At 38.0% G+C, this 23,623-nt stretch overlaps 1 protein-coding gene across 1 annotated transcript in view; it reads left to right on the forward strand.

Moving 5' to 3' along the window:
- The window catches only part of TENM3 (teneurin transmembrane protein 3), a 608,874-nt gene that overhangs the window by 431,539 nt on the left and 153,712 nt on the right, over window positions 1-23,623 (forward strand). The window contains exon 5 of the mRNA XM_071556284.1: window positions 3,207-3,416. Within this exon, the coding sequence (XP_071412385.1) occupies window positions 3,207-3,416 (210 nt within the window). The remainder of the gene's footprint in view (window positions 1-3,206; window positions 3,417-23,623) is intronic.

The following is a 23,623-nucleotide window of genomic DNA, read 5'->3' on the forward strand; positions in this document are numbered from 1 at the left end:
CCCATTTACAAGAAGTGCTGGAGAGAGAATGCAAGGCACTACAGGCCTGTCAGCCTGACCTCAGTGCTGGGAAGATCATGGAGCAGATTGTCTTGAGTGCTATCATGCAGCATGTTACAGGACAACCTGAGGATCAGGCCCAGACAGCATGGGTTTAGGAAAAGCAGGTCCTGCTTGACCAGCCTGGTCTCTTTCTGTGACAAAGTGACCTGCTTAGTGGATGAGGGAAAGGCTGTGGATGTCATCTACTCAGACTTTAATAAAGTCTTTGATACCACATCCCACAGCATTCTCCTGGAGAAACTGGTTTCCCATGGTGTGGTGGGTGTACTCTTTGCTGGGTTAAAAACTGAGTGGATGGCCAGGCCCAGAGAGTGGTGGTGAATGGAATTACATCCAGCTGGTGATTGGTTATGAGTGGGCATGCCCAGGTCTCTGTTTTGGGGCCAGTCCTGTTTAAATTTGTAATGGGTGTTGTGGACAAGGGGATTGAGTGCACCCTCAGTCAGTTCCCAGACAATCCCAAGTTGGGCTGGAGTGCTGCTCTGTGGAGAGTTGGAAGGTTCCACAGAGGTATCTGGACAGGCTGGATCAGTGGGCTAAGGCAGTTTGCTTTGTTCAACAAGGCAGAGTGCCAAGTCCTGCATTTGGTCACAACTCCATGCAATGCTAGAGGATTGGGGGAGTGACTGGAAAGCTGCCCAGCAGAAAAGAACCTGAAGGTGCTGGTCAACAGCTGGCTGAACATAGGCCAGCAGTGTGCCAGGGAGGTTTAGCCTGAATATTGGGAAAAATTTCTTCACTGAAAGGGTTATCAGGTTTTAGAACTGGCTGCCCAGGGAGGTGGTTGAGTCACCATCCCTGGAGGTGTTTACCAGGCACACAGATGTGGCATTTAGAGACACTGTTTAGTGGTGGGCTTGGCAGTGCTGCATTAAAAGTTGAGCTAAATGATATTAAAATTCTTTTCCAGCCTAAATTATTCTGTGATTCTGAGAGCTGACAGCCAGATTTGGGCTTATTTATGAAAAGTTGCATAATTTCCTGGTGGTGTTATAGCCCTAATCACCTGATTTTTACAGTAGCAGGAATCTATCCACACTGAGTGTAATAGCAGATGCTTTGCTGATAGCCTCACACTTCCACTCCACACCTGACACACAATGTTTTCTGAACTGAAAAACAGTAACGGGGAACCCAAGTGATGCTGGTTCTGGAAGGATACTCATTGCTGCAACGCAGTGTCAACTAGTCATGTAGCCCTGAGATAATTAATAAATTTGAATAAATGAGAGAATTTACAAAACCATTAAGGAACTTTGGACATGACACATTTTCAGGCAACAGGATATTTTGTATGATTATGATTCGTGCAATCAAGGCTCTGTTGCATCTGAAAATTAATGAGTGTAAATTGAGGAGAGAGGAAGCATATTGAGAACATTGTTGTGCATAAGGTCCAAAGACATTACTGGGATGTTGACCCCATTCAGTCAGTATATATACATCTGGAACATATACTGTAACTCTCTTCTCTAGTAAGAGGTCCAAAACAAGTAAAGGACTTGAAAAGTCCTTTCCAGGATAGAAAACAGAAGATTAAAAAAAACCAGAACCAAACATAAAGCTAAATTGTATTTGAAACCACACACACACTGTTATGTATTATTAGAACTATTCAAAAAATGAAATATAGTGGCTACCTAGATCAGTTTTTGTATATCATAAATAATGTATTAAATATTCTATCAAGAAATAACTACAAATCCAGGTTACTGATGCAAGCAGTGTAAAAAATCAAGGTGTAGGAATAAAATCTGGTGGCACTTTGTCTCGAACTAGGAAATGTGCCTACTTCCAATTTCACACGTTGAGCCCTGTCAAATGTCATTCCCCCATCCTTGTTATTTCCCTGACTATAAACCTTGGGTTTTACACAGGAGTTACTTGACTAATATAAGTGCTCACTTTCCTTCCATAACCAAACCTATGTCTTATATTGGAAATAATAGTAATAATATATATTGTGCTTGTTCAGTACCAAAGAGGTAAATGATATGTTGGCATTATTAAACAAACAGTTTGTGGTGAGGCTGTCATGAGTTTTTTCCCAGCAAAACCATTTAGTTAGGACTTAGCAATGTGTTTTAGAGATATTTAAGATACTATGTGATGGGATAAAATGAATATAAAAGAAAAAATAATAATTAGCATGATTCTAGCAGTGTACAAGAGATGGAAGGAAGGTAATGCAAGCTATTGGTGCCAATATGATTTATTGTATTAAACTTAACATTGAGAGGTGCAGCACCTCTGCAGCATAACTGTACTGCTGTGTACCATGAAAATATGATGAAACAAAGCCCCTTTCCCTCTAATTCAAATTTAGATTCATGGTTATGAACAGTAACCATGCCAGTTAATCTAATTTTGGTTTTAACATACCTTATGTAATAAAGCTACTTCATATTCTGGTACAATTCCCCACCTACAGAGAGCATAAAACTTTATGCAAAAGTAGTCTAGCAGTCTTACTTTCTCAGAGTAAGATCTGTCCTCACTAAGGATGAAAAGGAAGCCCCCTATATTCACAGGGTAAATTAAGTAACTCTTTCTCTGCTGCATTCTGGTTTAAATATTGTTTCATCGACGGACTAAATATATTGTTATGATATCCCAAAACTTTATTTAAATCTTTCTTCCTTCATGGTACCTTTAAGGTGCTTTCTAGGTGCATAAATGGGATGTAGTCATTGCATATGCATATTTTAAAATAACTTGTACAGATGGACACAAGTTTGACAGGGGAAACATTTCAGTAGGTTTTAAATAGTCTGTGTGTCTGAGAAAAACAAAACCTAAAGGTGCTATCAGAGGAACTCATATGGTAGAAATTTACATCATTGAGTCTTTGCTTATCTGTATTATTTTTTTTTCATAAATAGATTTTAGATGGGAGTGTCCCACTCAAAGAAGTAGCCCTATATGATAGACACTGTCCATTGAAATAGCGAGTCATGGCATTGTGTTACGTTTTCTAAAGCATTTAAACCAGTTTATTACAGGTAATTTTCGTATTTTCTTTGTCCATCTCTTTTTATTGTTTGAAGTAGACTATTTGCCTTTTGGTGATGCAAAAAATAAACTATTTGTTTTTCATGTGATATCTTGATCCATATTTTAAATTTTTTTCTATTTTTTTATAGGTCCTCCCATGCCATCCTCCTCATCTAGTCCATCAGTTACTGAACATTTACACTCCCCTCCTCCATCACCCAATCTCCATGACAACCAGAGGTGGTTATTAAGTAATAATGCCAGCCAGCCAGTTCAGGACTCTGATACAGATGAGGACTATACTGCCAGCTCATGCCTAGTACAGACCGATACTAATCCAGTGTCTGTCCCAGGTCATGGTAAGAAGAGGACACTTTGTCCATAGTTTAAATACCCTTTTATTTTCCATCCTTCTAAGAAATTGTCTAATAAAAATTAATATATCAAAATTACTTTGTATTTTAAACTGCTTTTCTTTTAAATGTCACACATTATGTCTCTATTTTACTGTAGGATAAGCAAGGGTAGAAAATAACTGCTAATATATAAAAGCTCATTAATTTTAACATGCAATACTTACATTAAACCATAGCAATTAATAATTTATTATGTAATGCAGTTTTTAGCAAGTAACTAATCTTTAGTTGTACTTTTTAAAGGGTAGGCTGAAGTTGGTTAAATTGTCATGATATTTATCTTCAGTATAGTGTAAACGATATCTTTTACTACCTCATCAAGTTCAGCAGGTTCCAGCCCATTCCTTTCATTTCCTCAGGGAAGGAGAGCAGGATTTGTATGTTACTGGATAGGGCACTCAAAATTGAGGAAAAAGTTCTAGAGGAAGAGAGCTGTGTGTTGACAGAAGGCAGTAGTGGCTTCTGAGATGTTTGTTTCCGTGTTTCTCATCCTCCCAAACAGTGTGAGTATGCAACAGGAGTGACATACTTAAAACACCAGTGTCTGCTTATACATCATGCTCTCAGAAACCACATTTTTACTTGATGGCTCGGGGGTTTTTTACATAAGAAAATACAGTAGCCACAGGGTTTCATTTTTGTCTTATGACTGTACAAATTTTCTTGATGTAGATGCACTGGAAGAGCAATTGATTAGTTCTCAGCCCTTCCTCAGCAGAACAAGCCACTTCAGTTCTTAAGAACCATTTCTGTTGATTGATTGTAAAGAACTCCCTTATGAATGAACCACTAGAGGGAGTTTGGAGAAACATTTCTCTAGCGATTGTACATCAGCTGGTAGGACAGAATTATTTTGCTGAGCGAAACACTAGCTTTGAGCTTCTCTTCCTAGCTTGGAGTGGAACTTCGGTGTTTTGTTGAAAAAGCCAATCTGCTGAAAGCAGTCATGTATGTGAATGTGACACATTTGGATTAAGATCTTTAAATTTAATAATGAACTTTATTTTTGCATGTTCAACTTGCTCAATGTTTAATCTGTGTAGAATTACAAAAACTGGTAATTTATTGTCATAATCAGGGTGTGTTATGAAAAGTCTCCTTTCTTTTTGTGTCTAAGAATATGAAATCTGTTAGAAAGTGTATGCATTATCCGAAAGGTAGCCTGGTTTAGTTCAATAAATCAATACATTTACATTACTGTACCTACCAGTCCTTCCTTTACAAATAAAAAATGCAAAAGTGAGACAAAGCTGCTAAAAATTTTGCATAGTTGGGATGATCTCCTTGCATCTCTTCACCTCCTAGGAAGGTAGTAAATGTTCATCATTTCTCTAGGTTTGAGCATTTTGCTGCTTCTGAAATTTGGAACACTTGCTTGCAAGTTGGAGTTTGCCCACCTTGAGGAAATGTTCCTTAAGCCCTTTCATTCCAGTCTCGCTAAATTAATTTCATCTGTTCCCATGCCAGGTCAACTGTTGACCTTTTGGCAGGACAAAATAAAGGGGGGGGTTGATCACAAGTAGGACAGAAGTTAGCACCATGGTATATGTTGAGAGAGTTGTTATTTGTAAAACTTCTGCCAAGCAAAGGAAAACGTGGCATACTCTGCAAGTATATGTTTGTTTTTCCCTTCCCCTCTCTTCCTGCTGTGCTCCCCATCTCCTCTATCTGCAGATGTCTGATATTCATCCCTTCAGAGTATATTTGTAGTAGAAGTGCTTGCAGTTCCTGCTGTCAAAGAATGAAATGAATGATGTATAATACATTCATAGTCTAGTAGTGCTGGCGGTCATACAACACAGCTAATAATCTTTCTCTCTTGCCACAAGATTAGACTTGTTTTTAGAAGTGCTTCATCATGCTAACCACAGATATTGTATATATAGTGATTACCATAATTTGAGTTGGGCTTGTTTGCTTTTTACTCAATAAAGAGAAGACCATAGGTGTTCTGGTAGAGGGCTTCCATGATTGCAGTCAGCTGCAGGATCAGGGTTTGTGTTACTGGAAGAAAGGTTACTTTCACCAAGCACACACATTTATATTGCTTGGACTATCTGCTTGTTTGCTTATGTTTGGTTTCTCATGCTGTATGCTGATGACCTATTGATGGGGAAAAAGTATATTGGTAAAATAAGGAAAACCAGAATTTAATAAGTATTTTCTAAGTTAGCTCCAACTTTCTTTTACTCAATGATTTGCATTGTTATGTAGCATTGCATTCTAGTATGTGGATCTCTCCAAATCTACCCTAGAAAGTAAATATAATTTGTGTCCTTTGGTACAGTATTGTTTGAATATTGTATTCTCTTTAGCTAAAATGTAAGTAATGCAGCATGTGTAACACTTTCACAGTAAGAAGTTTTTCTTTCACCAGTTGTCTTCTTGAGAATCTGGATGTAAGCTTTCTATGCTATCTAATCTTAACAGGTACAAAAATAACTCCAGTCATATTCCAGATGACTTTGTCCAATATTTATATCGGCAGAAAGTGGGAGATTGCTGCTAAAGCTTTTAGGGATAAAAAAGGTACTGACTGAAAACAATTATATTATTGAATTGCTTTCAGTTATATTCACTTTATTTGAATAGCAAATTGAATTAACATCTCTTTAGTCTATGCAAACATCTGTTTGTTTTCCTTTAGTATGAGTTAATTTGATCAATGTAGTTTATTTGATCAACTCACTCAAAATTTAAAGGATCTGATTGAGTATTTGGAATTCTATTAATCTAAACCTTTGAGTCTGATTAGTTTGTTTTGTTAGCCAATGGGAGTTAGCTTCCTTTTCAGGAATAAGCTAAAAAAGAAATGAGAATTACTAAAATGAGTTCTCAAATGCTTACCACATGTAAGGTAAGGTCTTCATAGAGGTGCTGCTAGTAGCCTTAAAAATTGAGATCAAGTGAGAACTATTGTGAACAGCTTAATAAGAATCATTTAATTTCTCTAAAAGCAATGTGTTCGTACCCCAGTGCCATGTGAGAAGGTTGGAAATAACCTGTGAATACTGAGAAGACCCATGGCAAATTAGGCCAGTCTTATCCAGCATCTGGGAAGTACCCTATGTGTCTTTCTGGCAGTCCTGCTGTAGTGCCTACAATACCCTTCCCAGCCCTTATTCCATCTCTGCTTTGCCACAGTTATTCCACGAGGGAAACTACATGTACTGGTGAGCTACAAGTTAACAGCCAAACTGTCACCTGCAGTGTAATGAATAGCAGCTTAGTGGTTCTCATTCTTGGGGAACAAAAGAAAGGGAAGGCCATGGGTGTGTTCTAGAACAGAAGGAAACAAACACGAGGGGGTGAGATTGAATGCCTGAAAGCTGTTTAGCTTTTTTTTTTCTTTTTTTCTTGTGGAATGTAAATTTGCTTATTTTTATTTTCATCATTCTAAGAACTGGCCATCATCTGAATTCCCTGGAATCTCTGAGGGTATCTGCATTGTTTAATGAGATTTTTTTTAATCTTGTATCAAAATTCATAGTAAATTAAGCTTTGTCATAGTTGTATCAATACAAACAACTTGTCTTCAGGTATGACACTGGTCCTAAGACATGTTGCTTGAAAAATTAACTCATACCTGTTTGGTTTGAAATAGTCTGTGACAATAAATTAAGAATAATAGTTCAAACTAGGAGTAGTTGTATTGAAGAACATCATGGGGATATGATATAACCTTGGTTTTATTTAATATCCTCATTAGTTATGTGTATGTTGGAGTAAAAATGGCACTAAAAAAATTTCCCAGTGATAATAAATAGCAAGTGTTCTGAGTGCCAACTAGGGACAAAGTGTTAATAGAAGAGGGCAAGGAAAGATCATTAATTGTATGGCCAGATAATAGAGTGAAATTAGAACTGAAAAATGTAAGCTGGTCTGAGATGCAGAGTGTTCAGGAAAAATCTAAGGAGAAATGGTGATAGAGAATTTTAATTAGACAAATCTGCAACATGGTCTGACTAACAAGTACAATTGTAGCTGGGTACAAATATATCAGCATAGAGGGATTCATAGACTCAGTATCAATGGAATAAGTTTGAAATTTGGCTGTCTTGCTTTTTCAAATTTCCTGCCAAATTCTCTTATTACTATTTATTCTACTGTTCAGATATAGTTGTATGAAAACAATTACGAGGTTACAGGTATTAATATATGGGAATAGGTAAGAGATTAAAATGTTGACTCACTACAGAGCCTAAGCACTAATTACTTTACACTTCCTGGCAAAGAGAAACGAACAACCAAAGATGGAATGGAACATGTTGTATGCGATGTAGAGATACAATTAAAAGTACTAGTATGAAAATAAGGAAAGGAAAGGTTAGGCACATCAGAAAAAACTGTAACAGTGAACAGTGAACTGTATGAAGATATCTAAGTCTGTCCCAAGGGAAGTGACAGAAGTTCTGTCACTTTGTAGCATGAAATTAAAATTAACAAAATGTAGTGCATACTGCTGAGAACAAACCTAAGTTCACTTAGAAGACTGTGGACTGAGGTAACCTCCTGGAACTTTTCTAGTAATACCTGTGTGCATTTCAAATCAGATGTACAAGAGTTTGTGGTTTGTGACAGGCATTTTTGTACTAAGCTGTTAAGTGTGTATTGTGTTAGCAGTCTGCATGTTGCAATGCATTGCCTGTTGTAACGGAAAACGATTTGTCCTGCAACCCAGACTTTACTCTGAAATTGTCCAGGCCTTCTACAATAAATCATTTGCATGACAGCCACTTTCCCTTCTCACTTGCTGAATCATTTTGTGTGCTGCAAAATTACAAAATAAGGCTCCCAGTTCTCAATCAAATTGCCAATGTCTTCTGGGCATGTGCATACTCATGTAAATATTTTGTAAGCAAAAGTGTTTGATACCCATAAATTCAGAATGTCCATGATGCTGAAGAGATGCACTTGACAAGCTTTCCGTAAATATGGAATAAGTTCATGGTATAAAAATACACACTGACTTTTTTCTGAGACCAGAGACAGTTATATTTCAACCACTACGTAGCAGTGCTTGCAGCCTTCCTTGGTAGCTGCAGAACAGAATTAGACACTGCAGGAAGACAAATATCTTTCAGGTACAGATGAACAAGTTTATCTGGTCCACTTGCTTGGGGCAAATGTAGTTGCTTTAAAAACTTAAAAATCGTGTCTTGAATGCTAGCCAGTTTATTTTTTATCTCTTTTTGATATTTGATTTCAATTTCATGAATCCATCTTTTTACCCTCTTTCATTGGTTTTTAAGCCAAACTTCTGTCAACATTGTTCCCTTAATGTACAAAAATGTACATTTGTTCGGTTTAATTAAGCATTCAGTCTGTTTGCCAAGAGCAAATTACAGTTCCCCAATCTTACCCTCACCCCTCCAAAATCAAATTTTGCAAAGTGGTGGGCAATTAGTTCTCATATCTGATTGTTGTAAGTCATGTTTTGCTCTTAAAAGATTTTTGTAGTTTTCTATCTTTGTTCCTTAATAGAAGAGCCAAGACCAATTATTTCTCCTCAGATTGTGGCCTTTGTAGCCTTCGAAGAACATTCTCCCCCACACCTCCTGTATCATTAGCTGCAAAATATCTTTCCAGAGATGATTTTGGCCTTTTCACAAATCAAAGGATTCAGAGTGACAAATTATCCATCTTATCCTCAAATGCATGCCAGATGGGACAACCTGCCAACTGTGTATCGTACTGCGAATATGATCTGATGTAGAGACATTTCCTCCACTCCTCCCTTCCCCATCAAAAATCATATTACAAAAAATCATGCAAGTTAAGAAAATCTGTGAAGATAAATTCATTCTGAAATACAGTGAGATATAAAAGCAGAATATAGTTTTATTGAAGGAAGACTGCTGCATCCAAATGTCATATCACTTAAAGTGAACTAACATGTACCTGGCGTGATAGATGAACGTGAGAGTCAAAAATCCATCCTTCCCTGCATGCCAGTGCTTGCACTCACATCGTTTCCTTTGACTAGCTTGATTACAGAACAGACATTCCTAACTGCCAGATAAGGAGCTTGAATTTAAATTCTGTCTCAGTTTAATGGAAAAATCCTGAAGTCACCATTGGGAACAAGGATGTATTGCCCCTGTGCGGAAGAATACGCTCTAAGAAATTTATGGTAGAAATTAATACAGAAAGTAAAAGGAGAAGGAAACAGTCACATAGAGAGTTTATTTTCATTACAAATTACAAAGCTGAGAACTTTACCCAGCTACTGATTATGCCAGAGGTACAAACAGTGTGTGAGTGCACAGCAAGTAGTAGATTGGAAGCAGATGAAAGTGTGTCAAATCATAGCATTAAACTCTGACGTTTATGATTATTTTATTTCAGGGAAAGGTCTAATATTTTTAATTCTGTATCACAATACAGGATCTTTTAAAAGAAACCTATTTTAGGAAGAGAGAACTCAAGATCTTGTTCATGCTCCCATTTGTTCGTTACTTGGTGGCAACAGCCTGAACTTAAATTTTACAAACCTTTCTTATCAGCTCTAATGCTCATCAAGCCTTGATAGATTTGAGAATACCAAAGTTCTTCCAGAAACATAGAATGACTTGTGAGGTTTTGATAAAATCTTGATTTTTTTTCTGGTTTCTTAGTCTTTAGGCCACTCACATTAGGGATTTTTTATTTAAGGGGGGGAAAAAAGTCATGCTTTTTTCCCCATTTGTGGAAGCTTGATAGTCATTTCATTTTTTTTGTTTCTTTTACCTGAATTAAAATTAGGTCTGTAGTCTGGGTCATTGTAAGGAGCTGGTGGTTTGGAGAGCACCAAATGTCTACCATCTTGCTACAAAATATCCGCATCTAGTAAGGGTAATGTATTATCTTGTCCCATCAGTTGTGGAAAAGTTTCTTCCTTCTGACAAGACTGAGTCTTTAGTTACTGCTGAAGGGAAAAAAGCTGTGCAAATGAATAAAATACCTAATTTATTCCTTAGTTCTGGTGAGTGCTAGGGCCTGATTCTCTGCTTCTGAGGAATTGCCATTAGATTAAATGTAAGTTGCCAGTATTAACAGAAATCAAGTCATTGTAATGCAACTGCAACACACATTTTATTACCGTGTTGAAAAAGTTTCTGTAACACAAAAAAAAAAAAGTTAAAAATGAAAAATGTGATTTGTCTCCTCATTGGCTTTTTGCTTCCACTTGAACTCTGTCTTGAATAGCTTTAAGTTGGAGGATGATGTTTGAATGCTTTAAACATTCTGCTTCCTAGAAGGACTCTTGCAGATTCTCAGAGGAGTTTCTCACAGGAGAAATACTGGGGATTTTGTGCTTGAGTCACTAAGCAAAAAAAATTGATGTGCACTGGATGATTGTGAAAACAAAGCTTATCTCAAATTTGCTTTGAAAAATGAACAGCTAAACATTTGGCACCTTTAACATCCTTTATCTTTTTAAATATTGTCAGTGGTTTTAATAGCATAAGAACTGTACTTAAAGCATGATTGCTCTGCTCTTTTACCTCATACACAAAAGGCTTCTCCATTTAGTATCTTTCTAAGTCTGACATAGCATTGACATGAATTTATTTGTCACTAACCCATTAGGAGTACACAGGAGTAGTAACCCTACATTTTAAGGATGCAGATATCTGACTGGAAGGCACATCAGCCTTCTTTTCTCATGCAAGGCCGAGGATTCCTATTGTCAGATGCAGTGGGCATGAAAGCAGCAATTTTACAGCACAAAAACTCCAATAACATTTACTGCGGTTGGCTGAGATTGCAATGCACACAGGCACTGCTCAGTCTTGGTTGCTTAAGCACCAGCTTCCCTTGGCTTTTTGCCAGTCTGCACACTCCAAAGAGACAAGTCCTTTAAGGAGAAAGAGTTTCCCTTGTAACTTGCTGTGGGGTAAACAGACCATTCAGGCATAGTTTATTGCATTACATACTTGACTATGCATACTGGAATGCAGGAAAGTAATTGGTAGAATTACTTTAATCTTTAGAATTCATAGGTACGAGGTATGGTCTTTGAAGCAGGAGGGGGGGAAAAAATAAGGATGTTTTTATCTGCTAAGTTGCTGATCAATTATTACAAAAGACTGAAAATACTCTCCATGGGTATTCTGTATGCTTAGGCCAGTATCCCTGCTATTGTTACAGAAAATGGAATTAATTTGCCTCTTTATTGCTATTCTTCTCTTGAAGACAAATCCCATAACAGTTAGCAGCAAGATACATGTCAAAGAACAGTTCTATTTATGTAACAGGATACTTTATAGTCATTAGAAAAAACAAAACACCACAGCCCTCATCTTGGAAATACTGTAAGTGTAGTGTACTTGCAAATTAAAAGGAAGTCATTACCGTAAATTTTGCTGACAGTCCAACTCATATTTCATTGATAGGTACTCTTTTGCAATAATCAGCAGTTAACTTATTCCATCATTGTCATAACCTGGAGAATCCACAAGAAATAGTCTCTTAAATATTATTTTGTGTGCAATTTCTTGAAGCTTCAATTAACACTGCAGTAGCTATTCAAACCACGTATAATGGAATTTATTTGTAATAAAGCATGTTATGATAACTGAATATACAGAAGGCTGACTTGGCTATCAGTACAAAATATCAGCTGCTGCTAGTCTTCTAGTTCCTTCAGAGAGCTTCAAAGAAGAGTAAAGCTTTCCCTTGATTTTGTTGGTAGTAGCTGGTGTACAGGGGTTTGTTTTTCTGTTCATTCTTAAATGCAAAGACCATGAGGTGTTTTTGTCAAATGCTGCCTTCCTTCTCCTCAGTGGCGTTCAACAGTGTGATCAGGAATGCTTTAAAATACTGTCTGTGGTATTTCTTCAGTCCCTGGGTTACTTTCTGGTAGCTTGTCCTCTGCTGAGGAGTGAAAACATGAGGATAGGGGTGACCTCGCACACCTCTCTCTGTGCACACCAGCATCGGAAAATGCTGCAGAAAGTGAGTGAAGCACTTCTAATGAATTGCGCTTTTGATTCTTTGAATCCGCACAGCATCTCCATCAGGCTTTTACAGCTGGACTCTTACTGTAATTGCCGCTGGGATGAGATGCGCAACATGGGGTTTGGGAGCTAAGTACTTACATTGTTTTACTGGCCAAAAGTATGTAGCATAGAGGGAGCAACAGACTTCATGAAATTCACAGTTCTGTATCTTCATGTTCTTCACCCTTTTCCAACATGCTGCTGATTTGCCAGCAGGCAGTCTAGATGGGGTTGATAAAAATGGAAAAGCTGAAAGATAGTTTCTTAAAGCAGCAGTAAATTAATAAAGAAGTTGCTTGTTATTATGAATGTGTGATACATATCCAAAAATCTGTTTATTTTTACTGCAAAATTAGAAAAAAGCTCTTCAGCATTTTAACCTTCTTGACATCAGAGTATAAAATAATGCTCAGATTAAAAAATATGCACTGGTAGAAACAATAAATACTTCATAATTTTCAATTTCCAGGTACTTTAGATCTTAACCTGTCTCTGGGTACGCAGCATTTTTGACATATTTACTTGGCTAGTTCAAAGATAATACTTCTTTTCAAGTCTTTATCATGCATTTTTCAAGAGATACAGTATATAGTTGTTACTTATGCCTTGTAATGTATAGTTCTCAAAATTCTCTGCAGTATTTTTCTTCAGATGTCCTTCCTGATCTATTTCCTCAAGGCCTTTAATCAGTGGCTTCTAATGTGGAATATTTTTCTGTTTGTTTATAGTTTTTTATGAAAAAGTGAAAATATTTGGGATCAGAATGCTCCACAGCATCACATATGGATCTCTTCTTTGCTCTAGTTGGATTATTTCTTATTTTAGTCTAGTCTTCCATTTAAAAGTCTTTGTTGTCTCCCTTAATTGTAGTGAATTCTGGCTACTTGTGTGCCTAAGCCAGTATACCTGAAGACAGAGATGGAGGATGGGTTAGATATTTTTAAAATTCCTTTCTAACTTCCAGAAAGTCCTCCAGAATAAACTACTTTGCCAGCCTTCTGGAACAGGAGACCCTGAGGGACATTCCTAGGCAGGGTGGAGTAATCAGCCAGTGTACTTGGATTGTTTGAGCCTGAAAGTTCTTTCTTCCCCTATTACAGAGATTTATACTGTTAGCTAGACATTTAAAATGCTGAAGGGAAAGACCAGCAGAATAACAGCCAAGTAAGACAGTACTGTCTGCCCTGGTTTATCCAGTTGCTTTATCATTAGTAATAATCAGATCGACATTTCTGATAAATAAATTAATCTGGAAGTTCGTTTGAGTCAGTCTTCTACTTTAGGTGCAGCTTTGCTTCATTAGTAAATTTTCATTGTCATTATCACTTTCTATGATCATGACCACAACAGACCAGACTTTTTTTTTTTCCCCTTTGTGCGTATAAAACTCCTTGAAAGAGAGTTAAAAATGAAGCTAGTAAAGAATAAAATGCTTACACTTAAGGATTTAAACCACATATCTCTAGAATTAATACTAGTTCTGTGTTAGGGAAGTTGGCGAAGCTTCCATATCCTTTGTGCATGCTTTAGCAATGTTGTGTCATGTCTTAAAGGAACAGGCAATGACTTTGAATTTTGCACCTGGAATCTTAAACTAGCAGTTATTGTTTATTTTTGAGTGATGGATACTGCTTCCACAAAAAGTTCAAGAAATTTGAAGGCAGAAAGTCAAGAGAATGATTAAAAGATTGTTGGGGGAGTTGTGTGTAGTTAGTGGTATAGAATTTTTCTCTGATGCTGATCTTGAAATAATCAAATGTGAATACTACATATAAACAATGCACTTACCTTTCATCTTAGTGATGGTGATTAGTGACTTTCAATTTACAGAAGTGCAAATAATGGCTTATATCCTGGCAGAATTAAGTTGTGGTTAATGTATGCGTATGTTTCTGTTTCTTGTTACTGGGCTCCCATGATTACAAAATAACTGAAATGTATTTAAAGAAATGTGAAAAGTGTACTCCTGTGATTGCAAAGATTTGGACAATTCAGTGTCATTTGCAGACAGCCTTTGGGAAAAGCTCTTAAGGAGTATGAAGTATGGGAACCACAAGATTCAGTGCTCTTCCACTGCTGCATCAGTGCTGCTCAAATTCTGTTTGGTTCTTTGGGAGATGCTGAGTAGAAAAGGAAAAAAAATGTAGCAGATCCAGTATTTTCAATCACTCAAAAACATGCTCTCTGCTGACATAAGTACCAGGCAGCTCCTTTGCCATCACTTCTGCCTCCAAGTGCAAAGGCTGCTGCTTTGTGGGTTAATAGTCCTAAAATGGCATGCTGTTTCCATTATATTGTCTGAATCTCTGGAGGTAAAGAAGTTGCCCCTTGCCTTACCTGTCTGTTAATATTGACTATGAGTTATGAGTAAAGTGGTGATACATCAGTCTCTAATTTTGAATCCACAAAATACACTGGAAAACTAGATCCCTTTTTCTTTGTGTATTTGTTGTTTACCATAGTATGGATAATGGTTTCCACTGCAGCTGTGAAGCATCAGCAGGCATCATAAGCGCAATTCCTCCATGTGGGAAAGTAAATAAATGAATAATGGAGACTGCTCATCTGCACCCCGAATCAGTTGTTGTTCAGATGTCTTATTGAGGAGCAGGCGTGAATCCCCTATTCCACTAGGAGCATATGCAGCTACTGAGGAACAATTTTTTCTGATACCACCCATCATCTTGGAAAAACAGGCAGGGACATGTTCTTTTCAGGCTCATTCTGAGCCTAACTGCTGGAAGCCACCTTGAGGCAAAGCAAGAAAGAGGTGACTGCAGATGAGAAAGTAAAGACTGTCCTGGACTTCTCTGCCCTTACCTTCATCCTTGATGGCTCATCTATTTCATACTCCTTAAGCAGTCAAAAGTGCTGAGGAATGCCATATAGTCAAATATGTAATACAACAGATAAAAACAGGTGTGAGCCTTTTGCTCCCTCAAGTGATCTGTATGCATGCATGTGATTTTTTTGCCTTTTCCTTTCCATTCTTTGGAGAGGTTGAGTGTTGGGTTTTATAATTCTTGTTCCATCTTAGTTTTAATCCTTCGTATCCTTTAAGTGTGCTCTTTTAATTTCCTCCTTTCCCTCTTTTTGACCTTCTTCTTTGAAGGCATCTTTTTCTTATTGATTAAGTCATTTAACCTTTATTAGACCATACCATGCCACTCCATCCTACTTACTACTTTCTCTTTTATCCTTTTTTTCTCTTGTTTTTAATGGACTCTTTTCATATCATTGTCTCCTTGTTCAGACTTCCTACCTCCCCTTCCTCAATCCCTTTGTTGTTCTCTCCATGGGACAGGTATATCTCATGAAAAGGTGCTTTGTTCAGAATGTATCTGCCTTGGGGCAGCTATTTAATGAAAAAATCAGCTTTCCACCCCATGCTTCTATTCCTCTGAAGCCCAACGCAATAAATGCCAATTACGGTTCTACATAATTAAAATAACCATGTCATATTTCTTTCTTAATAGTACTGTCTTCACATTAAAGGAATGAAATGCTATGCAGCATGTATGTTTTTTGAAACAAAATATCAGAATTATGCTCCTAATCCATATCACAGCCCTCATTATCCAGAATTTTCTTTAACCCCTCTTTTCTGTTCTGAGAATATTCTAGCCATCTGTAGAAGGGTCAGCAAAAACACAAACATGAGTGCTTATAAGAAGTCTAGTTCCTTTATAATTGAGGATGAAAACTAACATCCTGCCAGCTTCTGATCCCTCTTACCCTCTTGTGGCAGGAAAGCTGTTAGAAGAGATGAAAATTAATCAAAAAAACACACAGTCTTTTCTCTTCATGGCTGCTGTGGCTACTGGGAGAATTGGCAGTCACAGAGAGGACTGAAGATACAGAAAAATACCAATCTCGTGGTTTTAACAGTGCAGGGCAAACTTAACCTTTTGGGTGCTGGGCTACTTGTTCTGCTCCAGGGAACTGAGATGTTCCTGGATACCTTAACAGCCTTACAAGAGGATGAAAAGCAGAAATGAAGAGCTGTTGGTACTGATAATGTCACTAATTTCCCCAAATGTGACCACTTTTTCAATAGAGAGTAGCTGTTTCCAGACTTCTCAGTGAGATGCTCCCACTTAACGTGAAATGCCAGTCTTTAATGTGTAAGTTTGATATGAAGTGGCTCTTTACACTCACTGTGTGAAAGTTAACATCTAGATTTGTGCTTTTCTCCAAACGTTTTCTCCATCTTTCTAATTTTTACTTTTTAGAGTTTCATATTCCTGCTTGTAATGCACAATATTGGGCCAATGGCTAGATTTTAACAGCTGAAGCTAATGATTGCTACGGAAATGAACCTGTTTTAGAAGTAAGGATCTTACCCCTGAATGTTGTTAGTATTATTAGATTATACTTTAACAGTCATATTTTTAACAAACAAATGTCAAGTCTGGAATTGCAGATTTCTCTGAAGAAATTAACTATATAAATGAATTACTGAAAGCAGTATTAGGAACTGTGTTTTCTGTAGTGTTTTGTGCTCAATACATCCCACTAGAGAAAGTATTTTTGTTCAAGAGATGACAGGCAGTCAGCAAGTAGGACTTCAGCAACAGCACTGTGTATAAGAATGCTTTTTGCATAAGTAGAAAGATCATATTATTAGAGTGTCACCAGGATACGATTGCAGTGATAGTGACATGTTTGTGTCTGCATGTGAGATAAATGATTAACTGGTGGACAAAGGATAAAACGAGTTTAAAATTGCTGGGAAAAATAGCATGTTACCTATGGCAAGGAAGCTTTTACAAAAAAGTTACTCTGTGTGGACAGACATCACTGCCTCGGTGACTCTCACATTTCACACTGGTGAGGTCACACCTGAGAGGGTTCTCCACCCCAGAAGGAATGTGTCTCCTCTGAGGAAGCTCAGAAGTTAATTTTGACCAGCAATTAATTCACTAGTTCTGCCCCCAGAACCCTAGCTAGTCATCCAGCAGCATCTGAGTGGGCTTGACATGCCTTCCCAGCTGCTGCAGGGCACACAGTGCCCTCGGCCGTGCACCCTCCAAGCATGAGCATGGCAGCCCTGCAGAGCAGCCCTCTGGTGCTGCTGGGGGCTTCCAGAGGGCTTGAGTGGTCAGAGGGAATTAGCTGGTGTTGTAATGCAGGGTGGATAAAGTCTATGACATAGAAAATTGATCCCAGGATCTCTTCCAATGCTCTAGTAGTGTGACTGGGACCAGTGAGCTTTAAAGGAAAGAAAATACAGGCCATATTGTTCTGAGGCACCCCTGAACATGGTCAATAAGAAAACCCCCAAACAACAGAGTTGCTTTTAGAAGAAAATTACACAAACAGAAGAGCTGCTGTTTTTATGTCCAAGGACAGAAGTTCCTTTTGGGTGCCTTTGTCTGTCCCTTGTCAGTCTTTTTTCCTCAATTTTTTTCCCAAACATCTTTAACCATTCTTTCTTCAGTATTTTTTAATTCTCTTGTATGCTAGTAGAAACATTTTTGACATGTCTGAGTGGTTGTCTCTACATGTTTACCATTGTGCATTGTTTTTTCCTTTCCTAGATGTTTGTATTTTTAAGGAATTTCATTGTCTTGAGACTATTATTCCTTTAAAAAAAAAGGGTAGGAGGGAAATTTTTAATTTTTTTTTTAAAGCACAAGGAAAGTAACTTACAACTTTTTTTTCATCTTCTCTCATATTTTGGATACTTGTGAGAATCTTACTTGTGACTATATTATTGGTTTATCAGTCTAGGAATTTCTCAACCCTATGTTCGTTATGACATTATTACATGTATGGTGCAATAAAATACCATGTAACAGAAAAATGTGAAATTACCCAGGATATATTAAGATTTACAAGCGATCACATAAAGAACTAGGGAAAACCAACAGAGTGGGCTTCATATTATTAGAATCTTTCAAATCTGCCCCCTTAGTGTCCCCTTAATTTTTTTCTTTTTAATTGTAGATATTTTCTTATGTAATTTTCTTAGTATGTAAGAAGGAAACACATTGACTCTACAGAAGAAATTCCCCTGTAAAAGAAACACCTTACAAGAATGTAATTTCCGTTCATTGATACAACATTTTGAATTGATTAAGGAGACCAATATAATTTTGTATCTCAGAAGGAATAGCTTGAGTTATTTTTTTCCAAATTGTTCACATTTTATTGGCTGTTTATTTTCTATTGCTTTTCTTTTCAGATTAATGGAAAATACTTGTAATTATCATATCCCTCATTTGATGCAATGAATATATTTTACTGGACAGCTTTATGCATTCAGTGTTATATTTTTTGTTCTGCAGCTGAAGACCTATTTCCTAATTCCGCTTTTGCATATAGATGTTTTGAGGCCTTTTCTAAGCTGCTGTGAATTTTGCATTTACATGTTAGGCAGGTGCAGTATTGCACTAAGTCAGTGATTTTACAAGTTCCAAATCTCAAATAAACTCGTATTAGCTACTCTTGTAGTTTTCAAGATTACAACTTATCATTGCACCATATATTTGCAATTGAATTTTAAATAATAATTTCTAGGTCAATACCCAGTAGTGGTTAGTGCAGAAGCAAAATGTTTGTGGAAACTTTTCCAAACTGTTAATTGAAATTTTCATAGTACGTCTACCCTGCTAAGAGCAAGAGCAAGAAAGGAATACTTTTCTGCCTGGGGCTTTTGTGCTTACATACCATGGAGATAGGAGCTGTATACAAATTTAACTTTGTCTTTTATAGACAGCACTTTGGGTTATGCCTGAACCCAATGATTTTAAAACATCATTGCAGGAGTAATTTTTCTTTTGCAAGTAATAAACATGCCACATCCTTAAAAGACAAAGTGTGAGACATAGCTGTAATTGCTCAGTTTTGGTACCAAGAAAAAGTGGTTTGAAGGAAGCTTAGCACCCTTATCCCTAGAGAGATGTAAATTATCACAGACAACAGCAGACACAGTAACTTCTCACTTGGGTTCTAGTAAACAGCAAGGACACATCAGAAGTATAATAGATATTCATAATATTGATATTCTAAGAGCTGTAACTGCTGCAAATATCAGAGGCAATATGATTTATTCTTTATTTTGTAACACAGTAGATGTCTTTCCTAGAGCTGTGTGTTCCTCGGTGTGTTTCTATGTGAGGGCAAAAAGAATTGCAATAAGAAAGACCTTATTACTATCATAGCAGTGAGACTGAACCTATTAGCTTTCTTCCATGTTCTCTCTTGAGGTTTACTTTTCAAATAAGTTTTTAATTGCTCAGTAATAATTCTTGGGTGTGAGTTTCCTTGTCCCCACCAAAAAGGTAAGTAAATACAGCAGAAGAACGGCAGGTAAGGTTAAGCTCAGTCCTTAATGAAATTACCTGATTTATAGACAATGAGGATAAGTGTGGACAAACCCATCTGCATAGAAACTAGTCTGCTACTCACTCTTGTTCTGTGTGCACAAACTAAAAGACTAAAAATGCATCTCTGTTCCATGAAAGTTGTTTCTGATGTAAAAGAAACCACTAGGGTAGACCTTTATGGCATAAGTACCACTAACCAGAAGTACTCTGGTTTTGTCAGGAAGAGGAAACTGTTATAAAGCTGTTTGAGACTACTGGTGTAGGCAAAAGCCCTCACCATTAAACAAGTAACTGAGCACTAACTCTCTGGGGAGCAAATCTGGCATCTTTGCCTATGTTCACCAAAGATTTGTAACTTAGAGCATCTGGAGAGTTTGTCATATAGGAGGGGTTCACACATCACATTGTACACAAACCTGATGAATTGACCAGGTGGGACTATGAAAACTGACATGATAACTGCTACAGAAAACCACCCTGACATGAGCAGCAGCACATCAGCCATCAAATTTCTTTCTAGGGATTTGCTAAAGAAGCAGTAGCATAATCTCTCACTTCAGTATATGAGTAATTTATTTTGATGGCCCAAACGATTTTCATCTGTGTTCTCATAGTGTGAGGAATATTCAGTAGTGTCCCCATGGCCTACATTTCAATGAGGATTGAGTATAAACAGTCATAAAGAAGGAATCAGACCTCTGACAGATGTGATGTTTTTCTGCAATTTCATATATTGGAGACATGATAAACAATAATCAATTGGCATTTACTTAAAGAAGATACAAGTCTCCTACTGGAAAGAAACAATGAACAAGATTTATGTCAGGTCTCGGAGCTTGAATGAAGCATGGGCCCAGGAGCATTTGTAAGTGCCTTCATTTTAGATACTTTCCTACTAGTCTGATGGATCCCCCAGGTTATTGTCAGAGTTAGTGAAAACCAGGACATGCTCATCCATGTATTTGTCAGTTGACCAAGGGTAGACTTTTTCACAGCAGCAACCACAGCCAGATGGGTTCCAGAGAAAGTACATCCATTGTGATTCATGGGATGCAGGTATAAGTTTCTACTTGTTTCTAGACTTCCAGCATATTGAAGTCTGACTCGTAGCAGCATGTAGTGGTTTAACCCCAGCCAGCAACTAAGCTTCATACAGCCGCTTGCTTACTCCCATACTCCAGCAGGATGGGGGAAAGAGGAACAGTAAAAGGGACAAAACTTATGGGTTGAGATAAGTATAGTTTAATAGTTGAAATAAAATATTACAAGAAAAATAAATTGTAGTTAAAAGGACAATAACAAAGATAAAGATAAATGAAGCCCAAGAAAGACAAGTAATGCAAATGAAAATAATTGCTCATCACAAACTGACTGTTGCCTGTCCCCAAGCAGCAGCTCCCAAGCCAGCCTTGCCTCTAGTTTATATGCTGAGCATGATGCCATGTGGTATGAAATATCCCTTTGGTCAGCTGGGGTCAGCTGTCTTGGCTGTGTCTCCTCCCACCTTCTTGTGCATCCCCAGTCTTCTCGCTGGTGGGGTGTAGTAGGGAGCGTAAAAGACCTTGCTGATTTGTAAGCACTGCTCTGTAATAATTAAAATGTTGCTGATTTATCAACAGTTTCCAGCACAAATCCAAAGCTTAGTCCCATACTAGCTACTATGATGAAAACTATTCCATCCAAAACCAATACATTCTCAATCCCTTATTCCATGCTGTTTAAATTAGGGTTAGGTCTCACACTACTCAATATATCCTCATTAACCATGATCCCTATTAAACATCATAGAATCATAAAATGTTAAAGAGTTGGAATGGACGTTAAAGATCATCTAGTCCCAAACCCCCTGCCATGAGCAGGGACACCTCCCACTAGACCAGGCTGATCAAGGCCTTATCCAGCCTGGCTTCGAACACTGCCAGGGTTGGGACACCCGCATTCTCCTGGGCAACATGTTCCAGTGTTCCACTACCCTCACAATAAATTTTTTTTTCTGATGTCTAACCTAAATTTCCCCTCTTTCAGTCTGTACTCATTACTCCTTGTCCTATCACTACAGTTCCTGATGAAGAGTCACTCTCTGGCTTCCCTGTAGGCCCCCTTCAGATACTGGAAAGTTGATATGAGGTCTCCACAAAACCTTTTCTTCTCCAGGCTGAGCAGCCTCAACTTTATCAGCCTGTGTTCATAGGGCAGGTGCTCCAGTCCTTTTATCAGCCTCATGGGCCTCCTCTGGACTTGTTTCAACAGTTCTATGTCCTTATATTGAAGCACCAGAACTGTATGCAGTATTCCAGATGGGGTATCACAAGAGCAGAGAAGAGGGAGCTGTTGGCCCTGCTCCTTTTGATGCAGCCCAGGACATCGTTGACATACTGCTGGCTCATGGTGAGTTTTTCATCAACCATCAACCCCAAGTCCTCTACAGGGCTCCTCTCCATCACTTTTCCTCAAAACCTGTAGGTGTGCCTGGAGTTGCCATGATGCAGGTTTAGGAGCTTTATTACAGTACATAATTCCCTTAGTCTATGGACCACCTCCACAAAGAGTCTAAAACATCCATAAATATCCACAAATATTCACAAAATGTCCAAAGAGGTCATTTAGTCTATGACCTTGACCTCCATCTCTTCTGGTGAAGAGGTGATGTGCTGCATGGATCTATTGGGCACCAAAGTCAGCTTAGGTTGGGTCACTGCTGGACTGCAACTGCTTCTTGTAAAGCTTCTCCTCCATTCGTTTTGTTGGTAACTGCTGTAGTAATTTCTATAAAAAGCAACTCAGATCATGAGTTACAACAGTTGAAAGGTATATCCTTTGGGCCAGGTAGAGGGTTTAACACAGCACTGAACTCCTTGCTCCTACCAATTCTCATAACATGTAACTTAAATCATGGGTTGTTTTCGTGATGGGTTAAATCACATTGTGGTGCACATTGGACTCCCTCATCTTTCTGCATTACCCACCAAATGAGCCCAAGTGCTTGAGCAAAAATAACTCTACAAACAGGTTTGCCCTTTCTTGGGGAAGGAATAGCCCAAACTCTTAGGCACAGAGGTTCTAATTGGGTGGGGCCAGGTTGGCTGGCAGATTGTCTAGGGTTAACTAGGCAAGTGGCTTCTGCTATATTTGTATCCTAATGCTTGAATATCCCAGTATTCATTGCTCAGAGTGTAGTTTTTAACTGTCCATTTTATCATTTGGTTTTCCTAGCAACTGGTGCACGATAGTGGGTGGGATATAGCCCCTCAATGCTGTGCACCTTGGCTCAGGTGTCTCTTACGTTGTTGTGCAAATGGGTCCTGTTAAGTCTAAGTCAATTCTTTCAGGTATGCTGTGTGACCATACAACCTGCTTTTCAACACCTAGGATAGTATTCCAGCCACTGGCATGGGTCACACAGAATGTTTCCAACCATCCAGTAGTCACTTCCACTGTTGTAAACACATGGTGCAGCAGATTCGTGGTAGTGTGATGTAACTTGTCTTCCAGGCTTCCCATATTTATGTTCCAGCCTTCACCATTTATACCAAAAAGACTTTACCTGCTTAACTAGTTTGCTTATGGTGTGTTTGACATTCATGAATAATCTGCACAATGGCATCAATAGTCAAGTCCACCTCTCAATCACAAGCCCTTCTATCTGTTGCATCTCTTCCTAAATGTCCTGATGTGTAATTGGCCCAATAAGCTGTAAAAATAGCCAACCCTTAAGTTCCCAGTCTAAAGCCACCTGTGCCACTTCAATTCTTGCAGCCTGATCCACCTGCTCATTGTTTCAATGTTTTTCAGTGCCCCAACTCTTGGGTACATGAGCGTCTTGCGATGTACTTTT

The sequence above is a fragment of the Pithys albifrons genome, chromosome 5, assembly GCF_047495875.1.
Source record: "Pithys albifrons albifrons isolate INPA30051 chromosome 5, PitAlb_v1, whole genome shotgun sequence".
Lineage (NCBI taxonomy): Eukaryota > Metazoa > Chordata > Aves > Passeriformes > Thamnophilidae > Pithys > Pithys albifrons.